This window comes from Oncorhynchus keta, chromosome 1 (genome assembly GCF_023373465.1).
Source record: "Oncorhynchus keta strain PuntledgeMale-10-30-2019 chromosome 1, Oket_V2, whole genome shotgun sequence".
Classification (NCBI taxonomy): Eukaryota; Metazoa; Chordata; class Actinopteri; order Salmoniformes; family Salmonidae; genus Oncorhynchus; species Oncorhynchus keta.
In genome coordinates this window covers 5,060,674-5,086,338 of record NC_068421.1, presented here as the reverse complement: position 1 = coordinate 5,086,338, position 25,665 = coordinate 5,060,674, and the positions used below count along the sequence as shown (strand labels likewise).

At 48.6% G+C, this 25,665-nt stretch overlaps 3 protein-coding genes across 20 annotated transcripts in view; all 3 read right to left on the bottom strand.

Annotated features, from left to right (window-relative positions):
• Positions 1–17,451, bottom strand: part of st14a (ST14 transmembrane serine protease matriptase a) — an 84,409-nt gene extending 66,958 nt beyond the window's left edge. Inside the window, exons 1-2 of the mRNA XM_052466223.1 lie at positions 16,904–17,451; positions 7,119–7,278 (exon numbers count right to left, since the gene is read on the bottom strand). Coding sequence (XP_052322183.1) covers positions 7,119–7,278; positions 16,904–16,951 — 208 coding nt within the window. The 5' untranslated portion in view covers positions 16,952–17,451. The remainder of the gene's footprint in view (positions 1–7,118; positions 7,279–16,903) is intronic.
• Positions 17,452–18,338: 887 nt separating this feature from the next.
• Positions 18,339–19,994, bottom strand: LOC127908255 (nuclear speckle splicing regulatory protein 1-like). The gene is made up of 2 exons (XM_052465962.1): positions 18,812–19,994; positions 18,339–18,775 (listed from the first exon to the last, which is right to left on the bottom strand). Exons 1-2 carry the CDS (start codon positions 19,952–19,954, stop codon positions 18,662–18,664), a joined length of 1,257 nt encoding a protein of 418 aa, XP_052321922.1. The 5' UTR covers positions 19,955–19,994; the 3' UTR covers positions 18,339–18,661.
• Positions 19,995–20,786: 792 nt separating this feature from the next.
• aplp2 (amyloid beta (A4) precursor-like protein 2) overlaps positions 20,787–25,665 on the bottom strand; it is a 112,294-nt gene continuing 107,415 nt past the window's right edge. For 9 of the 18 annotated variants that reach the window (XM_052465706.1, XM_052465213.1, XM_052465403.1 and 6 more), the window contains 3 exons: positions 24,708–24,788; positions 22,556–22,711; positions 20,787–22,124 (listed from right to left, as the gene is read on the bottom strand). In XM_052465706.1, the coding sequence (XP_052321666.1) occupies positions 22,023–22,124; positions 22,556–22,711; positions 24,708–24,788 (339 nt within the window). In that variant the 3' untranslated portion in view covers positions 20,787–22,022. The remainder of the gene's footprint in view (positions 22,125–22,555; positions 22,712–24,707; positions 24,789–25,665) is intronic. The other 9 variants (XM_052465307.1, XM_052465495.1, XM_052465625.1 and 6 more) reach the window with 2 other exon arrangements.

Genomic DNA, 25,665 nt, shown 5'->3' with positions numbered 1-25,665 from the left:
GTAGAGAGAGGAAGAAGGGGTAGAGAGGAAGAAAGGGGTAGAGAGTGGAAGAAAGGGGTAGAGAGGGAAGAAAGGGCTAGAGAGTGGAAGAAAGGGTAGAGAATGGAAGAAAGGGGTAGAGAGTGGAAGAAAGGGGTAGAGAGTGGAAGAAAAGAGAGTGGAATAAAGGGAAGAGTGGAATAAAGGGGGAGTGGAATAAAGTAGAGTGGAATAAAGGGGTAGAGAGTGGAATAAAGGGGTAGAGTGGAATAAAGGGGTAGAGAGTGGAATAAAGGGGTAGAGAGTGGAAGAAAGGGGTAGAGTGGAAGAAAGGGGTGAGGGAAAAAAGAGGGAAGAAAGGCAGAGAGTGGAAGAAAGGGAGTAGAAGTGGAATAAAGGGGTAGAGAGGGAAGTGGAATAAAGGGGTAGAGAGGGAGAAGTGGAAGGGGAAGGAAGAAAGGGGTAGAGAGTGGAAGAAAGGGAGAGTGGAAGAAAGGGGAGAGTGGAAGAAAGGGTAGTAGTGGAAGAAAGGGAAGTGGAAGAAAGGGGGAGAGTGGAAGAAAGGGTAGAGAGTGGAAGAAAGGGGTAGAGAGGGAAGAAAGGGTAGAGGGGAAGAAAGGGTAGAGGGTGGAAGAAAGGGGGGGAGGGTGGAAGAAAGGGAGAGTGGAAGAAATGGGTAGAGAGTGGAAGGGGTAGAGAGGGGTAGAGAGTGGAAGAAAGGGGTAGGGAGGGAAGAAAGGGGTAGAGAGTGGAAGAAATGGGTAGGAAGTGGAAGAAAGGGGTAGAGAGTGAAAGAAAGGGGTAGAGAGTGGAAAAAAGGGGTAGAGAGTGAAATAAAGGGGTAGGGAGGGAAGAAAGGGGTAGAGAGGAAAGAAAGGGAAGAGAAGAAAGAAAGGGGTAGAGAGGAAATAAAGGGAAGAGAAGTGGAAGAAAGGGGGAGAGTGGAAGAAAGTGGGGAAGAAAGGGAGAGAGGGGAAGGGGTAGAGAGTGGAAGAAAGGGAGTGGAAGAGAGAGGAGGGAAGAAAGGGGTAGAGAGTGGAAGAAAGGGAAGAGAGTGGAAGGGTAGAGAGTGGAAGAAAAAGAGTGGAAGAAAGGGGTAGAGAGTGGAAGAAAGGTAGAGAGTGGAAGGGCAGAGAGTGGAAGAAAGGTAGAGAGTGGGTCAAGGGGAGAGAGGAAAAGGGAGAGTGGAAGAAAGAAGTAGAGAGTGGAAGAAAGGTAGAAGAGGGGAAGAGAGTGGAAGAAAGGAGAGAGTGGAAGAAAGGGTAGAGAGTGGAAGAAAGGGGTAGAGAGTGGAAGAAAGGGTAGAGAGTGGAAGAAAGGTAGAGAGTGGAAGGGGTAGAGAGTGGAAGAAAGAGAGAGTGGAAGAAAGGGGTAGAGAGTGGAATACAGGTAGAAGGAAGAAAGGGGTAGAGAGGGGTAGAGAGTGGAAGAAAGGTAGAAAGGGTAGAGAGTGGAAGAAAGGGTAGAGAGTGGAAGAAGAAGTAGAGAGGGGTAGAGGTGGAAGAAAGGGGCAGGGCAACTCACAGTGGAAGAAAGGAGAAAGGGGTAGAGAGTGGAAGAAAGGTAGAAAGGCAAGGGGGAAGGGCAACTCACAGTGGAAGATTGGAAGAAAGGTAGAAAGGGTACTCACAGTGGAAGAAAGGTAGAAAGGGGTAGAGAGTGGAAGAAAGGTAGAAAGGGGTAGAGAGTGGAAGAAAGGTAGAAAGGGGTAGAGAGTGGAAGAAAGGTAGAAAGGGCAACTCACAGTGGAAGAGGAAGAAAGGTAGAAAGGGGTAGAGAGTGGAAGAAAGGTAGAGAGTGGGAAGTGAGGTAGAGGTATTTTTCAATGGCTATGTCTTCACAAAATGGACAAATACCACTGACGCTGTTCTCTCATTTTTCTACTCACAGTGGAAGAGAAGAAGAGGGGGGGCAGGGCAACTCACAGTGGAAGAGAAGAAGAGAGGGGGCAGGGCAACTCACAGTGGAAGAGAAGAAAGAGAAGAGGGGGCAGGGCAACTCACAGTGGAAGAGAAGAAGAGGGGGAAGAGTGGAAAGAAGAAGAGGGGGCAGGGCAACTCACAGTGGAAGAGAAACTCACAGTGGAAGAGAAGAAGAGAGGGGGGGGCAGGGCAGGGCAACTCACAGTGGAAGCAACTCACAGTGGAAGAGAAGAAGAGAAGAGGGGGCAGGGCTACTCACAGTGGAAGAGAAGAAGAGAAGAGAGAGGGAGCAGGGCTAATCACAGTGGAAGAGAAGAAGAGAAGAGAGGGGGCAGGGCAAGTCACAGTGGAAGAGAAGAAGAGGGGGCAGGGCTACTCACAGTGGAAGAGAAGAAGAGAAGAGAGGGGGCAGGGCTACTCACAGTGGAAGAGAAGAAGAGAAGAGAGGGGGCAGGGCAACTCACAGTGGAAGAGAAGAAGAGAAGAGAGGGGGCAGGGCAACTCACAGTGGAAGAGAAGAAGAGAAGAGAGGGGGCAGGGCAAGTCACAGTGGAAGAGAAGAAGAGAAGAGAGGGGGCAGGGCTACTCACAGTGGAAGAGAAGAAGAGAAGAGAGGGGGCAGGGCTACTCACAGTGGAAGAGAAGAAGAGAAGAGAGGGGGCAGGGCAACTCACAGTGGGAAAGAGAAGAAGAAGAGAAGAGAGGGGGCAGGGCAACTCACAGTGGAAGAGAAGAAGAGGGGGCAGGGCAACTCACAGTGGAAGAGAAGAAGAGGGGGCAGGGCAACTCACAGTGGAAGAGAAGAAGAGAGGGGCAGGGCAACTCACAGTGGAAGAGAAGAAGAGGGGCAGGGCTACTCACAGTGGAAGAGAAGAGAGAGAAGAGAAGAGAGGGGGCAGGGCAACTCACAGTGGAAGAGAAGAAGAGAAGAGAGGGGGCAGGGCAACTCACAGTGGAAAGAAGAAGAGAGGGGGCAGGGCAACTCACAGTGGAAGGAAGAAGAGAAGAGAGGGGGCAGGGCAACTCACAGTGGAAGAGAAGAAGAAGAAGAGAGAGGGGGCAGGGCAAGTCACAGTGGAAGAGAAGAAGAGAAGAGGGGGCAGGGCAAGGGGCAACTCACAGTGGAAGAGAAGAAGAGAAGAGAGGGGGCAGGGCAACTCACAGTGGAAGAGAAGAAGAGAAGAGAGGGGGCAGGGCAACTCACAGTGGAAGAGAAGAAGAGAAGAGAGGGGGCAGGGCAAGTCACAGTGGAAGAGAAGAAGAGGGGGCAGGGCTACTCACAGTGGGAAGAGGAAGAGAAGAAGAGAAGAGAGGGGCAGGGCAACTCACAGTGGAAGAGAAGAAGAGAAGAGAGGGGGCAGGGCAACTCACAGTGGAAGAGAAGAAGAGAAGAGAGGGGGCAGGGCAACTCACAGTGGAAGAGAAGAGAGGGGGCAGGGCAACTCACAGTGGAAGAGAAGAAGAGGGGGCAGGGCAACTCACAGTGGAAGAGAAGAAGAGAAGAGAGGGGGCAGGGCAACTCACAGTGGAGAAGAAGAAGCAACTCACAGTGGAAGAGAAGAAGAGGGGGCAGGGCAACTCACAGTGGAAGAGAAGAAGAGAAGAGAGGGGGCAGGGCAACTCACAGTGGAAGAAGAAAGAAGAGGGGGCAGGGCAACTCACAGTGGAAGAGAAGAAGAGAAGAGAGGGGGCAGGGCTACTCACAGTGGAAGAGAAGAAGAGGGGGCAGGGCAAGTCACAGTGGAAGAGAAGAAGAGAGGGGGCAGGGCAACTCACAGTGGAAGAGAAGAAGAGGGGGCAGGGCAACTCACAGTGGAAGAGAAGAAGAGAGGGGGCAGGGCAACTCACAGTGGAAGAGAAGAAGAGAAGAGAGGGGGCAGGGCAAGTCACAGTGGAAGAGAAGAAGAGAAGAGAGGGGGCAGGGCAAGTCACAGTGGAAGAGAAGAAGAGAAGAGAGGGGGCAGGGCAAGTCACAGTGGAAGAGAAGAAGAGAAGAGAGCAGGGCAACTCACAGAAGAGAAGAGAGGGGGCAGGGCAAGTCACAGTGGAAGAGAAGAAGAGAAGAGAGGGGGCAGGGCAACTCACAGTGGAAGAGAAGAAGAGAAGAGAGGGGGCACGGCAAGTCACAGTGGAAGAGAAGAAGAGGGGGCAGGGCAAGTCACAGTGGAAGAGAAGAGAGGGGGCAGGGCAACTCACAGTGGAAGAGAAGAAGAGAAGAGAGGGGGCAGGGCAACTCACAGTGGAAGAGAAGAAGAGAAGAGAGGGGGCAGGGCAAGTCACAGTGGAAGAGAAGAAGAGAAGAGAGGGGGCAGGGCAAGTCACAGTGGAAGAGAAGAAGAGAAGAGAGAGGGAGCAGGGCTAATCACAGTGGAAGGAAAGAGAGAAGAGAGGGGGCAGGGCAAGTCACAGTGGAAAGAAGAAGAGGGGGCAGAAGAGAAGAGAGGGGGCAGGGCAAGTCACAGTGGAAGAGAAGAAGAGGGGGCAGGGCAACTCACAGTGGAAGAGAAGAAGAGAGAGAGGGGCAGGGCAAGTCACAGTGGAAGAGAGAAGAAGAGGGGGCAGGGCAAGTCACAGTGGAAAGAAGAAAGAGAGGGGGCAGGGCAACTCACAGTGGAAGAAGAAGAGAAAGAGGGGCAGGGCAACTCACAGTGGAAGAGAAGAAGAGAAGAGAGGGGGCAGGGCAACTCACAGTGGAAGAGAAGAGAGGGGGCAGGGCAAGTCACAGTGGAAGAGAAGAAGAGAAGGGGCAGGGCAAGTCACAGTGGAAGAAGAAGAGAAGAGAGGGGGCAGGGCAAGTCACAGTGGAAGAGAAGAAGAGAAGAGAGGGGGCAGGGCAACTCACAGTGGAAGAGAAGAAGAGAAGAGAGGGGGCAGGGCAACTCACAGTGGAAGAGAAGAAGAGAGGGAGCAGGGGTCACAGTGGCAAGTCACAGTGGAAGCAAGTCAAGAAGAAGAGAAGAGAGGGGGCAGGGCAACTCACAGTGGAAGAGAGAAGAGAGGGGGCAGAGAGAGAGAGGGGGCAGGGCTGGAAGAGAAGAAGAGGGGGCAATCACAGTGGAAGAGAAGAAGAGAAAGAGAGAGGGGCAGGGCAAGTCACAGTGGAAGAGAAAGAAGAGAGGGGGCAGGGCAACTCACAGTGGAAGAGAAGAAGAGAAGAGAGGGGGCAGGGCAACTCACAGTGGAAGAAGAAGAAGAGAAGAGAGGGGCAGGGCAACTCACAGTGGAAGAGAAGAAAGAAGAGGGGGCAGGGCAACTCACAGTGGAAGAAGAAGAGAAAGAGAGGGGCAGGGCAAGTCACAGTGGAAGAGAAGAAGAGAAGGGGGCAGGGCAAGTCACAGTGGAAGAGAAGAAGAGAAGAGAGGGGGCAGGGCTACTCACAGTGGAAGAGAAGAAGAGAAGAGAGGGGGCAGGGCAACTCACAGTGGAAGAGAAGAGAGGGGGCAGGGCAAGTCACAGTGGAAGAGAAGAGAGGGGGCAGGGCAACTCACAGTGGAAGAGAAGAAGAGGGGGCAGGGCAACTCACAGTGGAAGAGAAGAAGAGAAGAGAGGGGGCAGGGCAACTCACAGTGGAAGAGAAGAAGAGGGGGCAGGGCAACTCACAGTGGAAGAGAAGAAGAGAAGAGAGGGGGCAGGGCTACTCACAGTGGAAGAGAAGAAGAGAAGAGAGGGGGCAGGGCAACTCACAGTGGAAGAGAAGAAGAGAAGAGAGGGGGCAGGGCTACTCACAGTGGAAGAGAAGAAGAGAAGGGGCAGGGCTACTCCCAGTGAAAGAGAAGAAGAGAAGGGGCAGGGCTACTCACAGTGGAAGAGAAGAAGAGAAGGGGCAGGGCACTCCCAGTGGAAGAGAAGAAGAGAAGGGGCAGGGCTACTCCCAGTGGAAGAGAAGAAGAGAAGGGGCAGGGCTACTCCCAGTGGAAGAAAAGAAGAGAAGGGGCAGGGCTACTCCCAGTGGAAGAGAAGAAGAGAAGGGGCAGGGCTACTCACAGTGGAAGAGAATTTGTAAGTCGCTCTGGATAAGAGCGTCTGCTAAATGACTTAAATGTAAATGTAAGAGAAGAAGAGAAGGGGCAGGGCTACTCACAGTGGAAGAGAAGAAGAGAAGGGGCAGGGCTACTCCCAGTGGAAGAGAAGAAGAGAAGGGGCAGGGCTACTCCCAGTGGAAGAGAAGAAGAGAAGGGGCAGGGCTACTCCCAGTGGAAGAGAAGAAGAGAAGGGGCAGGGCAACTCACAGTGGAAGAAAAAAGAAGAGAGAGAGGGGCAGGGCTACTCCCAGTGGAAGAGAAGAAGAGAAGGGGCAGGGCTACTCACAGTGGAAGAGAAGAAGAGAGGGGGCAGGGCTACTCCCAGTGGAAGAGAAGAAGAGAAGGGGCAGGGCTACTCCCAGTGGAAGAGAAGAAGAGAAGGGGCAGGGCTACTCACAGTGGAAGAGAAGAAGAGAAGGGGCAGGGCAACTCACAGTGGAAGAGAAGAAGAGAAGGGGCAGGGCTACTCACAGTGGAAGAGAAGAAGAGAAGGGGCAGGGCTACTCCAGTGGAAGAGAAGAAGAGAAGGGGCAGGGCTACTCACAGTGGAAGAGAAGAAGAGAAGGGGCAGGGCTACTCACAGTGGAAGAGAAGAAGAGAAGGGGCAGGGCTACTCACAGTGGAAGAGAAGAAGAGAAGGGGCAGGGCTACTCACAGTGGAAGAGAAGAAGAGAAGGGGCAGGGCTACTCACAGTGGAAGAGAAGAAGAGAAGGGGCAGGGCTACTCCCAGTGGAAGAGAAGAAGAGAAGGGCAGGGCTACTCCCATTGGAAGAGAAGAAGAGAGGGGCAGGGCTACTCCCATTGGAAGAGAAGAAGAGAGGGGCAGGGCTACTCCCATTGGAAGAGAAGAAGAGAGGGGCAGGGCTACTCCCATTGGAAGAGAAGAAGAGGGGCAGGGCTACTCCCATTGGAAGAGAAGAAGAGAGGGGCAGGGCTACTCCCATTGGAAGAGAAGAAGAGAGGGGCAGGGCTACTCACAGTGGAAGAGAAGAAGAGAGGGGCAGGGCTACTACCATTGGAAGAGAAGAAGAGAGGGGCAGGGCTACTACCATTGGAAGAGAAGAAGAGAGGGGCAGGGCTACTCACTGTGGAAGAGAAGAAGAGAGGGGCAGGGCTACTCACTGTGGAAGAGAAGAAGAGAGGGGCAGGGCTACTCACTGTGGAAGAGAAGAAGAGAGGGGCAGGGCTACTCACAGTGGAAGTGCCAGACCAGTAGGCCGGTCATAAGGGCGATGACAGCAGCGAAGATAACGATGCCGATCACAGCCCCGACTCTCCCTGGTCCTTTCTTCTTCTCAAACTTCTTACTGTCAGCTGCTGGGAGGAACGTCACATCCTGGTCCCAGTCCCTGTCCTGAGAGAGAGGGGGACGTAAGACACTGTCACACCGACAAGATGCCATGCAGATATTAGGAATACACAACCGTCTTTAATCTGAGACCTGGAAACCAATCTTGTACGTTTGACAGCCTTGAGCTGTATAACATTTTAAAAACAAAAAAAGACCTATTGCATATTGCTTTTGAATGTATTGGCTCAACACTGCTGAGGCTCTACGCCGACACACTGGCGAGGCTCTACACTGGTGAGGCTCTACACTGGTGAGGCTCTACACTGGTGAGGCTCTACGCCGACACACTGCTGAGGCTCTACGCCGACACACTGCTGAGGCTCTACACCGACACACTGGTGAGGCTCTACGCCGACACACTGCTGAGGCTCTACGCCGACACACTGCTGAGGCTCTACACCGACACACTGGTGAGGCTCTACGCCGACACACTGCTGAGGCTCTACGCCGACACACTGCTGAGGCTCTACGCCGACACACTGGTGAGGCTCTACACTGGCGAGGCTCTACGCTGGCGAGGCTCTACGCTGGCGAGGCTCTACGCTGGCGAGGCTCTACGCTGGTGAGGCTCTACGCTGGCGAGGCTCAACGCTGGCGAGGCTCTACACTGGCGAGGCTCAACGCTGGCGAGGCTCTACACTGGCGAGGCTCTACACTGGCGAGGCTCTACACTGGCGAGGCTCTACACTGGCGAGGCTCTACGCTGGTGAGGCTCTACACTGGTGAGGCTCTACACTGGTGAGGCTCTACACTGGTGAGGCTCTACACTACCGACACACTGGCGAGGCTCTACACCGACACACTGGCGAGGCTCTACACTGGTGAGGCTCTACACTGGTGAGGCTCTACACTGGTGAGGCTCTATACCGACACACTACTGAGGCTCTACACTGGTGAGGCTCTACGCTGGTGAGGCTCTACACTGGTGAGGCTCTATACCGACACACTGCTGAGGCTCTACACTGGTGAGGCTCAACACTGGCGAGGCTCTATACCGACACACTGGCGAGGCTCTACACCGACACACTGGTGAGGCTCTATACCGACAAACTGGTGAGGCTAATATATCTACAGTATTGTGGAAATATTCACCAGGAGCAAATTATTAGGAAAATTATCGAAAAAATATGAGTGAGAGAGTGAGAGTGAGAGAGAGAGAGAGAGAGAGAGAGAGAGAGAGAGAGAGAGAGAGAGAGAGAGAGAGAGAGAGAGAGAGAGAGAGAGAGAGAGAGAGAGAGAGAGAGAGAGAGAGAGAGAGGCAGACGCAGAGAGAGCGAGAGAGAGAGAGAGAGAGAGAGGCAGACGCAGAGAGAGAGAGAGAGAGAGCGAGAGAGAGAGGCAGACGCAGAGAGAGAGAGAGCCAGAGAGAGAGGCAGACGCAGAGAGAGAGAGAGAGAGAGAGAGAGAGAGAGAGAGAGAGAGAGAGAGAGAGAGAGAGAGAGAGGCAGACGAGAGAGAGAGAGAGCGAGAGAGAGGCAGACGCAGAGAGAGGCAGACGAGAGAGAGAGAGCGAGAGAGCGAGAGAGCGAGAGAGTGAGAGAGTGAGAGAGTGAGAGAGAGGCAGACGCAGAGAGAGAGCGAGAGAGAGAGAGAGAGAGAGAGAGCGAGAGAGCGAGAGAGCGAGAGAGCGAGAGAGCGAGAGAGCGAGAGAGCGAGAGAGAGAGAGAGAGAGAGAGAGAGAGAGCGAGAGAGAGAGAGAGAGAGAGCGAGAGAGAGAGAGAGAGTGAGAGAGACATTATAATGTAGTTTAAACCACCTCCTAGGGGCTCTAGTGCGCCCAAAGTCAACAATATAATGTAGTTTAAACCACCTCCTAGGGGCTCTAGTGCGCCCAAAGTCAACATTATAATGTAGTTTAAACCACCTCCTAGGGGCTCTAGTGCGCCCAAAGTCGTTTTCCAGTGCTTTGTCATGTGGTGTGGAGGGCCAGGATAGAAGTACGGTCTGGTGTGGAGAACCAGGATAGAAGTAAGGTAATGTGGTGTGGAGGGCCAGGATAGAAGTAAGGTCATAAGGTCATGTGGTGTGGAGGGCCAGGATAGAAGTAAGGTCATGTGGTGTGGAGGGCCAGGATAGAAGTAAGGTCATAAGGTCATGTGGTGTGGAGGGCCAGGATATAAGTTTTTTTATTTTTTTATTTCACCTTTATTTAACCAGGTAGGCCAGTTGAGAACACCTTTATTTAACCAGGTAGGCCAGTTGAGAACACCTTTATTTAACCAGGTAGGCTAGTTGAGAACACCTTTATTTAACCAGGGAGGCCAGTTGAGAACACCTTTATTTAACCAGGTAGGCTAGTTGAGAACACCTTTATTTAACCAGGTAGGCTAGTTGAGAACACCTTTATTTAACCAGGTAGGCTAGTTGGGAACAAGTTGTCATTTGCAACTGCAACCTGGCCAAGATAAAGCATAGCAGTGTGAACAGACAACACAGAGTTACACATGGAGTAAACAGTTAACAAGTCAATAATACAGTAGAAAAAAAAGAGAGTCTATATACATTGTGTGCAAAAGGCATGAGGAGGTAGGCGAATAATTACAATTTTGCAGATTAACACTGGAGTGATACATGATCAGATGGTCATGTACAGGTAGAGTTATTGGTGTGCAAAAGAGCAGAAAAGTAAATAAATAAAAACTGTGGGAATGAGGTAGGTGAAAATGGGTGGGCTATTTACCAATAGACTATGTACAGCTGCAGCGATCAGTTAGCTGCTCAGATAGCAGATGTTTGAAGTTGGTGAGGGAGATAAAAGTCTCCAACTTCAGCGATTTTTGCAATTCGTTCCAGTCACAGGCAGCAGAGTACTGGAACGAAAGGCGGCCAAATGAGGTGTTGGCTTTAGGGATGATCAGTGAGATACACCTGCTGGAGCGCGTGTTACGGGTGGGTGTTGCCATTGTGACCAGTGAACTGAGATAAGGCGGAGCTTTACCTAGCATGGACTTGTAGATGACCTGGAGCCAGTGCGTCTGGCGACGAATATGTAGCGAGGGCCAGCCGACTAGAGCATACAGGTCGCAGTGGTGGGTGGTATAAGGTGCTTTTGTGACAAAAACTGATGTCACTGTGATAAAATGCATCCAGTTTGCTGAGTAGAGTGTTGGAAGCTATTTTGTAGATGTCATCGCCGAAGTCAAGGATCGGTAGGATGGTCAGTTTTACTAGGGTAAGCTTGGCGGCGTGAGTGAAGGGGGCTTTGTTGCGGAATAGAAAGCCGACTCTGGATTTGATTTTCGATTGGAGATGTTTGATATGAGTCTGGAAGGAGAGTTTACAGTCTTGCCAGACACCTAGGTACTTATAGATGTCCACATATTCAAGGTCGGAACCATCCAGGGTGGTGATGCTAGTCGGGCGTGCGGGTGCCGGCAGCGAACGGTTGAAATGCATTTGGTTTTACTAGCATTTAAGAGCAGTTGGAGGCCACGGAAGCAGTGTTGTATAACACCCAGCCTGACAGACAGACTGCCTGACTACAATCACCCACAATGCTCTCTGTGCCAAGACTGCTGTTGGCTCAGACCCGAACACTAAAACACTTATACGGCATCTTCTTTGCCAATAATATTCTCCCTGGGGGTGTCAATCCACCTCAAAACGCACCGGTGTGTACATCCACCTCAAAAACGCACAGGTGTGTCATTCCACCTCAAAACGCACAGGTGTGTACATCCACCTCAAAACGCACAGGTGTGTACATCCACCTCAAAACGCACAGGTGTGTCATTCCACCTCAAAAAGCTTGTAACCCACCAGATTTTTAAAAAATAGTTTGTTGTTAGAAACACAAGTTTATCATTCCTGAAACATTATTTTGTTAAAATATAATTCGATATGAGAAAATAACTGATTGAACTCAAAATCGCCATATAATCTTCAATAAATATAGTACCTTTTTTTCATTTTTATTTATTTCACCTTTATTTAACCAGGTAGGCTAGTTGTTGTTGTTGTTGTTGTTGTTGTAATAGTTGAGAACAAATTCTAATTTACAACTGCGACCATGCCAACATAAAGCAAAGCAGTTCGACACAAACAACAACACAGAGTTACACATAAACAAATGTACAGTCAAACAACACAATAGAAACATGTATGTAGTAGATGTAGGATTGGTAGGATATTCAGTTTTACTAGGGTGAGTTTGGCAGCATGAGTGAAGGAGGCTTTGTTGTGAAATAGGAAGCCGGTTATAGATTTAATTTTGAATTGGAGATACTTAATGTGAGTCTGGAAGGAGAGTTTACAGTCTAACCAGACACCCAGGTATTTGTATTTGTCCACATATTCTAAGTCAGAACTGTCCAGAGTAGTGATGCTGGATGGGTGTGCAGGTGTTGGGTAGCGATTGGTTGAAGAGCATGCATTTAGTTTTACTAGTGTTTAAGAGCAGTTGGAGGCCACGGAAGGAGTGTTGTATGACATTGAAGCTCGTTTGGAGGTTAGTTAACACAGTGTCCAAAGGAGGGCCAGATGAATACATAATGGTGTCGTCTGCGTGGAGGTGGATCAGAGACTCACCAGCAGCAAGAGCGACATCATTAATGTATACAGAGAAGAGAGTCGGCCCTAGAATTGAACCCTGTGGCACCCCATAGACACTGCCAGAGGTCCGGACAACATGCCCTCCGATTTGACACACTGAACTGTCTGAGAAGTAGTTGGTGAACCAGGCGAGGCAGTCATTTGAGAAACCAAGGCTGTTGAATCTGCCGATAAGAATGTGGCGATTGACAGAGTCGAAAGCCTTGGCCAGGTCGAGAGTGTCACCCCCTTTGAAGAGGGGGATGACCGCGGCAGCTTTCCAATCTTTGGGGATCTCAAACAATACCAAAGAGAGGTTGAACAGGCTAGTAATAGGGGTTGCAACAATATCGGCAGATAATTTTAGGAAGAGAGGGTCCAGATTGTCTAGCCCGGCTGATTTGTAGGGGTCCAGATTTTGCAGCTCTTTCAGAACATCAGCTGACTGGATTTGGGAGAAGGAGAAATGGGAAAGGCTTGGGCGAGTTGCTGTGGGGGGGGGGTGCAGTGCTGTTGACCGGGGTAGCCAGCCGTAGAAAAATGCTGATTGAAATTCTCAATTATAGTGTATTTATCAGTGGGGACAGTGTTTCCTAGCCTCAGTGCAGTGGACAGCTGGGAGGAGGTGCTCTTATTCTCCATGGACTTCAGTGTCCCAGAACTTTTTGGAGTTAGAGCATCTGATTTGGACCATAGTCCTTCCTAACAGTGAGTAAGACGTGAGGAATCCAATACAATGACCGGTAACCACCCACAGGTCCCACACACCAAACCCAACAACCAGCATACTATGTCAGTCTGGTGGTGTTTAACCTTGTTCAGATAAAAAAAAAATTGCCATTCAAGTTGCTTGCATTATTTACTATAAAATGTGTATGAAACTACCAGGTTATGCCAACTTGATATAGATGCCACTGTTCCTGCTACATTTAACTATTTTTCTGGTCTTTCGTATTAAAACGATCACATCATTTTCTTTGCAACTTTGGGTAGAAAAACCTATTGGCTTTTTACACGTGATAAAAATACATAGTGTGGTCAACAAGTCAAGCTTGTTCAGTTCCTCTTCCCTTAAAAAAAAAAAGAGCTGCCATTTTGTTGGACTTTTCAAGGAGAGTTGGGTAGAAGCATTGTGTTGCTACGGATACACTGAATTGCTTTCAAGGAGGACTGAGTTTTACCTGTACGACTTTTTTTTAACCAAAGTTGCGATCCATTTAATAAAACACAAGAGAAAAATGTCTAAAAGGAACAGGGTAATCTAGTGGGGAAGACATGGACTTATTTATAATACTGAAAGAGACTGAGTTGTTGGATATATCATGCTGAAACATGAGGTGATGGTGGTGGATGAATGGCGCGACAATGGGCCTCAGGATCTCGTCGCTGCGTCTCTGTACATTCAAACTGACATTGATAAAAATGCAATTCTGTTCGTTGTCCATAGCTTATGCCTGCCCATACCATAACCCCACCATGGGGCACTCTGTTCATAACGGTGACATTAGCAAACCGCTCGCCCACACGATGCCTTCTGCCCTGTACATTTGAAACCGGGATTCGTCTGTGAAGAGCACACTTCTCCAGCGTGCCAGTGGCCATCAAAGGTGAGCATTTGCCCACTGAAGTTGGTTACGATGCTGAACTGCAGTCAAGTCAAGACTATGGGACGACGAGAACGCAGATAAGCTTCCTTTCTGACAGTTTGTGAAAACAGTTTCATCAGCTGTCCGGCCAGACAGGAAGCTTATCTGCGTTCTCGTCGTCCCATAGTCTTGACTGCTTCGTCTCAGACGATCCCCGCAGGTGAAGAAGCCGGATGTGGAGGTCCTGGGTTGTCATGGTTACACGTGGTATGCGGTTGTGAGGCCGTTTGGACGTACTGCTAAATTCTCTAAAACGACGTTGGAGGCAGTTTATGGTAGAGAAATGTACATGAAATTATCTGGCAACCGCTCTGGTGGACATTCCTGCAGTCAGTATGCCAATTTCACACTCCCTCAAAACTTGAGACTTCTGTGGCATTGTGTTTTGTGACAAAACTGCACATTTTAGAGAGGCCTTTTATTGTCCCCCCAGCACAAGGTGCACCTGTGTAATGATCATGCTGTTTAATCATCTTATTGATATGCCACACCTGTGAAGTGGATGGATTATTTTAGCAAAGGAAAAATGCTCACTAACAGGGATGTAAACAAAGTTGTGCACAACATTTGAGATAAATAACCTTTTTTTTTGTGCAGTATGGACCATTTCTGGGATCTTTTTATTTCAGCTCATGAAACCAACACTGTTGCGTCTATACGTTTGTTCAGTGTAGATTACAACATCACTACTCCGAAGGGATTAAAACGTTTTAAGTATAAATCACACCCTCTCCACGTCCTTCACACTAACAACTGTACATTGAATAGTTCCCTGGGAACATGTCACGACAGGTCCACGGGATCGGTGCGTCACCGTGTTGTGCTTTCTGATTGGTTAATTCTACTCCCACTCTTTTTCTACAGCATTTTAACACAGAGCTAAATTTAGGTCCAAGAGTATTTCCCTGGAAGTGTAAGCTATAACTAGGGCCCGGAGTTGGTAGCAATAGTAGCTAACCTGCATCGCATGACCTTTTAATGACTACAGCTCAATCTATAGAGACTCTTCATATTGACGTGCCATGAAATCAGTCTTCAGACCGACAGCCTGAAAACAACCCCCGCTACATAGACGCTGACTTTTAACAACGTAGTTAATAACGTCAGTTGCTACCACGTCCTCGGCGTAGAGATTGATGTGATGGAAGCCAGTCTTTAGCTCGGAGAACATTACAGTGAGAGACCCACGGCTGTGTAGCCTTCAGGTGTGGCAGTTCTCTTACCATTGTATAGGTAGGGAAGGACCCCCTCCTCACTCTAGCTCTGCTGCCCCCACCAAAATAGTCAAGCTTTTATTGGTTGCATTTTCAATGAACTATGCTGGTGTCCGATTGCTTGGAAGACTGCAGTGAATGAATGGGACTGATGACAGTGTATTCTATCAGATATCTCTTAAGCAATGAGCAGACCAGGGCCACAATGCTAATTTACAAAGCAAATGAATGATCAGCCTAGCTTCATCAGGCCCATGAATGATCAGCCTAGCTTCATCAGGCCAATGAATGATCTCTAACCCTCAATAAACAGAGCAGCTCTCTAACTCTCAATAAACAGGGCAGCTCTCTAACCGTCAATAAACAGAGCAGCTCTCTAACCCTCAATAAACAGGGCAGCTCTCTAACCCTCAATAAGCAGGGCAGCTCTCTAACCCTCAATAAACAGAGCAGCTCTCTAACCGTCAATAAACAGGGCAGCTCTCTAACCGTCAATAAACAGGGCAGCTCTCTAACCGTCAATAAACAGGGCAGCTCTCTAACCGTCAATAAACAGGGCAGCTCTCTAACCCTCAATAAACAGGGCAGCTCTCTAACCCTCAATAAACAGGGCAGCTCTCTAACCCTCAATAAACAGGGCAGCTCTCTAACCCTCAATAAACAGGGCAGCTCTCTAACCGTCAATAAACAGGGCAGCTCTCTAACCGTCAATAAACAGGGCAGCTCTCTAACCCTCAATAAACAGGGCAGCTCTCTAACTCTCAATAAACAGGGCAGCTCTCTAACTCTCAATAAACAGGGCAGCTCTCTAACTCTCAATAAACAGGGCAGCTCTCTAACCGTCAATAAACAGGGCAGCTCTCTAACTCTCAATAAACAGGGCAGCTCTCTAACTCTCAATAAACAGGGCAGCTCTCTAACCCTCAATAAACAGGGCAGCTCTCTAACCCTCAATAAACAGGGCAGCTCTCTAACCCTCAATAAACAGGGCAGCTCTCTAACCCTCAATAAACAGGGCAGCTCTCTAACCCTCAATAAACAGGGCAGCTCTCTAACCCTCAATAAACAGGGCAGCTCTCTAACCGTCAATAAACAGGGCAGCTCTCTAACCGTCAATAAACAGAGCAGCTCTCTAACCGTCAATAAACAGGGCAGCTCTCTAACCGTCAATAAACAGGGCAGCTCTCTAACCCTCAATAAACAGGGCAGCTCTCTAACCCTCAATAAACAGGGCAGCTCTCTAACTCTCAATAAACAGGGCAGCTCTCTAACTCTCAATAAACAGGGCAGCTCTCTAACTCTCAATAAACAGAGCAGCTCTCTAACCCTCAATAAGCAGAGCAGCTCTCTAACCGTCAATAAACAGGGCAGCTCTCTAACCCTCAATAAACAGAGCAGCTCTCTAACCCTCAATAAACAGGGCAGCTCTCTAACCGTCAATAAACAGGGCAGCTCTCTAACCGTCAATAAACAGGGCAGCTCTCTAACCGTCAATAAACAGGGCAGCTCTCTAACCCTCAATAAACAGGGCAGCTCTCTAACCCTCAATAAACAGGGCAGCTCTCTAACCGTCAATAAACAGGGCAGCTCTCTAACCCTCAATAAACAGGGCAGCTCTCTAACCCTCAATAAACAGGGCAGCTCTCTAACCCTCAATAAACAGGGCAGCTCTCTAACCGTCAATAAACAGGGCAGCTCTCTAACCGTCAATAAACAGGGCAGCTCTCTAACCCTCAATAAACAGAGCAGCTCTCTAACCCTCAATAAACAGGGCAGCTCTCTAACCCTCAATAAGCAGGGCAGCTCTCTAACCCTCAATAAACAGGGCAGCTCTCTAACCGTCAATAAGCAGGGCGGCTCTCTAACCGTCAATAAACAGGGCAGCTCTCTAACCCTCAATAAACAGGGCAGCTCTCTAACCCTCAATAAACAGAGCGGCTCTCTAACCCTCAATAAACAGGGCAGCTCTCTAACCCTCAATAAACAGAGCGGCTCTCTAACCCTCAATAAACAGGGCAGCTCTCTAATCAATAAACAGGGCAGCTCTCTAACCGTCAATAAACAGGGCAGCTCTCTAACCCTCAATAAACAGGGCAGCTCTCTAACCCTCAATAAACAGGGCAGCTCTCTAACCGCTCTCACACACACAAACACACACACACACAAACACAAACACACACACAAACACACACACACAAACACACAAACAAACACCAGAGGAAGAAACGGCCACAGTACCGGTCCCTTATTGGGGGTGTATCTCATTCCAGAGTCCATGTAGTCCATGGTGGCCGGCGACCAGGTAAATCTGTCTGTTCCTGATGTGTGTAGGCCAGCTACTCCTCAGGTAAATTCCAAGGGGAGGGAGGTTAGGCCTTTTGTCTTCAATGGAGTCCTACGGTCTCCACGATAACAGGTGATTCACAAACCAGAAAAAAATATATTTAAAAAAAATAAACACTGCAACCGAAATAGTACAGTTCAGGAAACCAATTTCGATACAATCAATATGAACTCAGAGTATTTCCTTTGTAGCAAATCGCACTTTTAATAGTGTGGTATCGTCCAGGAATGATCTCAAACGGCCCCACCGCGGATATCTGAGGAGAAATTCATTACGCTGAATCCGTTGCAAAACTTTTCTGAAACGGAAACAAACGTAACGACACGGGGAGTGATCTACCTGAATTTGTCCAATAGAAACTCTCGTTTTAGTTGCAAAACAACTGTTTGGAGGTATGATTCAGTCCTGTTGTCGAGTACCTGCACAGTGTTTTTCCGGAGCTCCGGGTTTCAGGGCGTGTCGCTGTTTAAGCGATACTCACCTGTGACTTCCTGCATCAAGACGACATTACAACCAACAGGAGAGAACAACTGTTTGCACATCGTTACAACACGCTGTATTAACCTTACATGTCAACTGAAATGTCTTTATTCTTTTGTGAGTGTAATGTTTTGTTTATTATCTACTTCACTTGCCTTGGTAATAATGTTAACATGTTTCCCATGACAATAAAGACCCTTGAATAGAGAGACGTAATTACACATATCGCCAGATATAGAGAATAAAGCGGTGACTTAACGGAATAACTCATATCTACATCAATTCGCTTTTACACGAAGAGTTCGAGATCTTGACAATGTTTGACATATTGGTCCCCGGTGTCACCGAACAGGTGTAACAGGTTTCTGATGCGGCGGTAACTGAACACCGGCAGGTGGCGGTAGGGCTTTTTGGGTTGAATGTGGCGGGAGAAAATGGGAGTGTTTTATTTTGATTTGAGATCAGGGAAAAGGCTAATGAACATGGCATATTTAATTACACTTTAATCTCTCTTAGATGTACAACATATCCAATCTTTTTTTGATTGATTATTCCTATAATTCGGTATCGATGTTGAACTCTTTCCGTGATGAGTCACGGAGCAGTATGCACCGGGGGTTGTTGTCGTTTCGTCACGCTCAGGTAATTTAGTATGAGTAGACCTACGGTATGACCCACGGGTTTCTGTTCCAGGAACCTCCCGCGGATGACTGCTTATAATGAAACTAGGTATATCAGCAAATGGAGCTGTTGTTTTGTAGTGATGGACTATGAATAAACAACGATTTTCTAATGCATACAGGAAGTAGGTAGATAATAAAAGACCAAAATAAAAGAGACAGGAAGCACTTTATGGAAGTAGTGGGTTTATTGATGTGCTTCCCCCTCTAACCAGAATCTGTTTATTTCCATTGGTGTCAATCAATCAATCAATCAATCAATCCGGTTGATCACTACTATTGTGCTCGCTGCAGTCAAGCAGGTAGTTACATAGCCGTTAAGAGTGCATAGTGAGACAGACGCATAACTGACAAACTGTCACAGGAGGAGAAAAATATAAAACAAGAAAAATGTTCATATGAGAAACGATAAACCCTCCCAAGAGAAGCCATGATCGCAACGCCAACTATACAAAGACAGTTACAAGAGAGAGAGATAATCAACTCCTGATTCTACGGTTCTCTGTTTTGTCTTTCCTCCTCCCCGTTAAAAGTAACCTGCACACATTCTCCGTCGACATCTGTCTGACAATGCCTGTCTCTCTTTCCATCCACATCTGTCTGTCTGTCTGTCTGTCTGTCTGTCTGTCTGTCTGTCTGTCTCTTTCCATCCACATCTGTCTGTCTGTCTCTCTTTCCATCCACATCTGTCTGTCTGTCTCTCTTTCCATCCACATCTGTCTGTCTGTCTCTCTTTCCATCCACATCTGTCTGTCTGTCTCTCTTTCCATCCACATCTGTCTGTCTGTCTGTCTCTTCCCTCCACATCGGTCTGTCTGTCTGTCTCTTCCCTCCACATCGGTCTGTCTGTCTGTCTCTTCCCTCCACATCGGTCTGTCTGTCTGTCTCTTCCCTCCACATCGGTCTGTCTGTCTGTCTCTTCCCTCCACATCGGACTGTCTGTCTGTCTCTTCCCTCCACATCGGACTGTCTGTCTGTCTCTTCCCTCCACATCGGACTGTCTGTCTGTCTCTTCCCTCCACATCGGTCTGTCTGTCTGTCTCTTCCCTCCACATCGGACTGTCTGTCTCTTCCCTCCACATCGGTCTGTCTGTCTGTCTCTTCCCTCCACATCGGTCTGTCTGTCTCTTCCCTCCACATCGGACTGTCTGTCTGTCTCTTCCCTCCACATCGGACTGTCTGTCTGTCTGTCTCTTCCTCCACATCGGTCTGTCTGTCTGTCTCTTCCCTCCACATCGGACTGTCTGTCTCTTCCCTCCACATCGGTCTGTCTGTCTGTCTCTTCCCTCCACATCGGTCTGTCTGTCTGTCTCTTCCCTCCACATCGGACTGTCTGTCTGTCTCTTCCCTCCACATCGGACTGTCTGTCTGTCTCTTCCCTCCACATCGGTCTGTCTGTCTGTCTCTTCCCTCCACATCGGTCTGTCTGTCTGTCTCTTCCCTCCACATCGGTCTGTCTGTCTGTCTCTTCCCTCCACATCGGTCTGTCTGTCTGTCTCTTCCCTCCACATCGGTCTGTCTGTCTGTCTCTTCCCTCCACATCGGACTGTCTGTCTGTCTCTTCCCTCCACATCGGTCTGTCTGTCTGTCTCTTCCCTCCACATCGGTCTGTCTGTCTGTCTCTTCCCTCCACATCGGACTGTCTGTCTGTCTCTTCCCTCCACATCGGTCTGTCTGTCTCTTCCTCCACATCGGTCTGTCTGTCTGTCTCTTCCCTCCACATCGGTCTGTCTGTCTGTCTCTTCCCTCCACATCGGTCTGTCTGTCTGTCTCTTCCCTCCACATCTGTCGGTCTGTCTGTCTCTTCCCTCCACATCGGTCTGTCTGTCTGTCTCTTCCCTCCACATCTGTCTGTCTGTCTCTTCCCTCCACATCGGTCTGTCTGTCTGTCTCTTCCCTCCACATCTGTCTGTCTGTCTCTTCCCTCCACATCGGTCTGTCTGTCTGTCTCTTCCCTCCACATCGGTCTGTCTGTCTGTCTCTTCCCTCCACATCGGTCTGTCTGTCTGTCTCTTCCCTCCACATCTGTCTGTCTGTCTCTTCCCTCCACATCTGTCTGTCTGTCTCTTCCCTCCACATCGGTCTGTCTCTTCCCTCCACATCGGTCTGTCTGTCTGTCTCTTCCCTCCACATCGGTCTGTCTGTCTGTCTCTTCCCTCCACATCGGTCTGTCTGTCTGTCGGTCACAAGCCCCCCAGCGAGTGTGTTTGTGGTTGATTTGAGACTATTCCAACTGTTCTGTGCTTTAGGGTCAGCTGTTGTCAGGTGAATGAATACATCCATAAAATGGTTCTCAGATTCATTTCTACTTGATTTTTAAAAGCATTGCATCGCTTGTGCAAAACATGGACTCTGAATCCCTACAACCCATCAGGACGATCAGTAGATGGGTCAGGGTGTAATAAGGGTACGAGTCTGGTCTGAGCACTCTCCTGTCTGTCTGTCTACTCTCCTGTCTGTCTGTCTACTCTCCTGTGTCTGTCTGTCTACTCTCCTGTGTCTGTCTGTCTACTCTCCTGTGTCTGTCTGTCTACTCTCCTGTGTCTGTCTGTCTACTCTCCTGTCTGTCTGTCTACTCTCCTGTCTGTCTGTCTACTCTCCTGTCTGTCTGTCTACTCTCCTGTCTGTCTGTCTACTCTCCTGTCTGTCTGTCTACTCTCCTGTCTGTCTGTCTACTCTCCTGTCTGTCTGTGCACTCTCCTGTCTGTCTGTCTCCTCTCCTGTCTGTCTGTACACTCTCCTGTGTCTGTCTACTCTCCTGTGTCTGTCTGTCTGTCTGTCTGTCTGCACGCTCTCCTGTCTGTCTGCACACTGTCCTGTCTGCACGCGCTCCTGTCTGTCTGCACGCGCTCCTGTCTGTCTGCACGCGCTCCTGTCTGTCTGCACGCGCTCCTGTCTGTCTGCACGCGCTCCTGTCTGTCTGCACGCGCTCCTGTCTGTCTGCACGCGCTCCTGTCTGTCTGCACACGCTCCTGTCTGTCTGCACGCGCTCCTGTCTGTCTGCACGCGCTTCTGTCTGTCTGCACGCGCTCCTGTCTGTCTGCACACGCTCCTGTCTGTCTGCACGCGCTCCTGTCTGTCTGCACGCGCTCCTGTCTGTCTGCACCACAACATCCCAACCTAGCTCAGCCACCATCCCAGTTTCAGCCTCTCTTCCTTGGTGGAATAAAAACAGCTACTTTTTATATATATATATATATATATATATATATATATTTTAAACTGTTTATGTATATTTTGTTTGTAATCACAACGAAGAATAGAAAGTAACTGAATTCATGATTTTGTTTTCATTCTTTTTCCTCATTTGTAGTTTCACTATACAAAGAACCTTCATATACAATCTATTGGAAAAGAAGCCAACAACAGCTTTGTTATTATGAGAAGACCGTCAGAAGGTTTTGGGACACTGGTACGATGAGAAAACAAAATGTTAGTGTCCTCCTTGTTGACTGATGACGAGATACATTTATAGTCAACAATGGCGTTGCTTTTGGTTTCTTACCTTGTTGCACGTTTTTTTTTTTTAAAAACAACAAATAAACAAACAAATAAACAACACATCTTAAATCTTCAGAGAGTAATAATTCATTATTAAATCACATGTTATAGAAAACGAGAGAGATTACGTACATCACCCTTTTGAAAGAAACCCCAAGATTCAAAGGGAGCTGGAAAATACAATAGTAGCAGTAGTTTTAGCATTATTCTTCAAGGATCGGTTTGAAAACAAATCAGTATATGTATTGTGATCTGATGTAATTTACGCAAATTATTTCCGAGGAGAGTATTTTTTTTGTTATTGGTCAGTAGTATGTTGGCCCCTCCTCTCTGCTCGGTGCCACAGCCAATCCTAGATCTGCATCTGTTCCAGGTATTTGTAGGTGGGGTTCTCGTAGCCGTGGTTCTGCATCTTGCTGAGGTGGCGCTCCTCTGGGGTCAGCATGGGGTCAACCTATCACAGGACAGGTCAGGGGTGAAATAGGCAGAGCTTAAAGACAAGGTATCAACAGTCCTGTAATAAATCTATGTCCAGGTATTGGCCCTGAGCAGAGAGAACAGAGGTCGAGGTCAGATCAGGGGTGAAATAGAACCTGAGCTAAAATAACAAGTTATTAGCCTGAGTACAGGGACCTTAGAGAATGCATTGAGCTACAAGCGCTGTGTGTGTGTGTGGTGTACGTTGAGAGTGTGTGTGTGTTAACACACCATATGCATTGGCATGTGTGTGTGTGATGTCGTAGCTCACCTCCACAATGCCGTGGCTGATGGTTCCGTACTGTGTGTTTGTTTGTTGTGTGTGTGTGTGTGTGGTGTACGTTGAGAGTGTGTGTGTGTTAACACACCATATGCATTGGCATGTGTGTGTGTGATGTCGTAGCTCACCTCCACAATGCCGTGGCTGATGGTTCCGTACTGCCTCTTCCTCAGAATAACCAGGCTGATCACTATCACCATTGCTATGGCCACCGCTATCACCAGTAGACCAATCAGAGCAGAGCTCCCGAAGCTGAAGTCCTCACCCAGAGGACGGTAGGATTCCTAGAGGAGACAGAGACAGAGAGACACACAGGGAGAGAGAGACAGATGAGCGAGAGAGAGAGACAGATGAGAGACAGAGAGACAGAGAGAGAGAGAGACAGAGAGAGAGACAGAGAGAGAGACAGAGAGAGAGACAGAGAGAGAGACAGAGAGAGAGACAGAGAGAGAGAGACAGAGAGAGAGAGACAGAGAGAGAGACAGAGAGAGAGACAGAGAGAGAGACAGAGAGAGACAGAGAGAGAGACAGAGAGAGAGAGAGAGAGAGACAGAGAGAGAGAGAGAGAGAGACAGAAAGAGACAGAGAGAGAGACAGAGAGAGACAGAAAGAGACAGAGAGAGAGACAGAGAGAGAGACAGAGACAGAGAGAGAGAGAGAGAGAGCGAGAGGGGAGAGAGAGAGACAGAGAGAGACAGAGAGAGACAGAGAGAGAGAGAGAGGGGAGAGAGAGAGAGAGAGAGACAGAGAGAGAGAGAGACAGAGAGAGAGAGAGAGAGAGAGAGAGAGAGAGAGAGAGAGAGAGAGAGAGAGACAGAGTTAGTTTGTGTAAAGACAATAACATACACTATAAGACAGACATGGCCATAAGACCAAATACAGAGTGAACAGACTACACACATGCATAATATATTTAAAAAAATAATAATCTTTATCTTGAACAATCAAGCTATTTATATCTACCTTATGGGTGACTATATGTAAAGCACTGCAGGCCCCTGCCATGGTAATAACACCATTGAGCTCGATGCAGGATTAATAGACAGGCAGCCATAGGTCTCACTCACACAGATGCTGAGGTACCTCAACTCTTTGTGTGGATAAATACAATACAATACACATTCAGTGGAAACCTGTGTTCATTCCGATACATTTACATACATGCATCCATGCAGAAAATAAATGCCATCTGGATGGTACAATAAGGTAGGAGTCAAGCCTGCTGCCGACGTGCAGATGGGTGTTTCGCCCCCACTATGAATAAACAGAGGGACTTATGGTTCTTTGGTTTCCCCCTTTATCCCTGTCCCTCCCTCCTGCTTCTTCCTCTTCTTCCTCCTTCCCCCCCATCCCTCCCTCTCTTTCCTTCCCCCAACCCCCCTTCCTGCCAACAGTTCCCCATGTTAACCAGATGGGGCCACTGTGGTGTACTCACCAGCAGTTCCTCATGTTAACCAGATGGGGGCACTGTGGTGTACTCACCAGCAGTTCCTCATGTTAACCAGATGGGGGCACTGTGGTGTACTCACCAGCAGTTCCTCATGTTAACCAGATGGGGGCACTGTGGTGTACTCACCAGCAGTTCCTCATGTTAACCAGATGGGGGCACTGTGCTGTACTCACCAGCAGTTCCCCATGTTAACCAGATGGGGGCACTGTGCTGTACTCACCAGCAGTTCCCCATGTTAACCAGATGGGGGCACTGTGCTGTACTCACCAGCAGTTCCCCATGTTAACCAGATTGGGGCACTGTGCTGTACTCACCAGCAGTTCCCCATGTTAACCAGATGGGGGCACTGTGCTGTACTCACCAGCAGTTCCCCATGTTAACCAGATGGGGGCACTGTGGTGTACACACCAGCAGTTCCCCATGTTAACCAGATGGGGGCACTGTGGTGTACTCACCAGCAGTTCCCCATGTTAACCAGATGGGGGCACTGTGCTGTACTCACCAGCAGTTCCCCATGTTAACCAGATGGGGGCACTGTGCTGTACTCACCAGCAGTTCCTCATGTTAACCAGATGGGGGCACTGTGCTGTACTCACCAGCAGTTCCCCATGTTAACCAGATGGGGGCACTGTGCTGTACTCACCAGCAGTTCCCCATGTTAACCAGATGGGGCACTGTGCTGTACTCACCAGCAGTTCCCCATGTTAACCAGATGGGGGCACTGTGCTGTACTCACCAGCAGTTCCCCATGTTAACCAGATGGGGGCACTGTGCTGTACTCACCAGCAGTTCCCCATGTTAACCAGATGGGGGCACTGTGCTGTACTCACCAGCTCATCACCATGCATAACGCTGACTCTCTCAGCACTGTATATCACTTCCTTTACATCCAGAGTCTCATCAACCACCTGCTGACAGCACACACACACAGGGCCCAGGTTACACCGCTGACATGGCTCGGTGTGTGTGTGTGTGTGTGTGTGTGTGTGTGTGTGTGTGTGTGTGTGTGTGTGTGTGTGTGTGTGTTAAGGGATTTTTTTTAATCAATAATGACTAATTATGTATACATTTCAATCAGGACTGACTAATCAGAATACTATTATGTTAATGTGTGTAAATATAATCAAGAAGTAGAACATGGACTGTCTGTTCCTTGGCAGAAATTAATGAACTTATCGTCAGACTGGGTAGAATGCTTATCTACACAGGGAGACCTTGGCTTGGTCATAAATTATATTAAATTGGTAGGGAGACGATGTGGGAAGGCTTGAGATACTGCCTTTTTACCAGGGTGGGAGAAGAGACGGGACAGTTAGAAAACGAATGACGTCATTTTCAGTTTATAACCTGTGGTAAACTGTATCGTGTTCAGTACTCTCGAGAATAAACGCTGCTGATTGGTTTTGAGACTGGTCTCTGTCCATTTTATGCAAATAAGGGTCTTACAAATTCTTAGGAGTGGACAGAGTGTTGAATAGAATTAGTTGAATAAAACATAAAGGAATTTAATTCCTGTTACAGTGTGTCTGTTATGGAGTATTGTGTGTGTGTGATATGGAGTATTGCTTGTGTGTGTGTGTGTGTGTGTGTGTGTGTGTGTGTGTGTGTGTGTGTGTGTGTGTGTGTGTGTGTGTGTGTGTGTGTGTGTGTGTGTGTGAGAGAGAGAGATATGGAGTATTGTGTGTACATTTACACCTATCTACCATAGTGCATGTCTGTTGGTTGAGAAGTGGGCAGAGAAGCACAGAGACTGGTTGTATGTTCAGTCTGGTTGTCAATGGATACCTG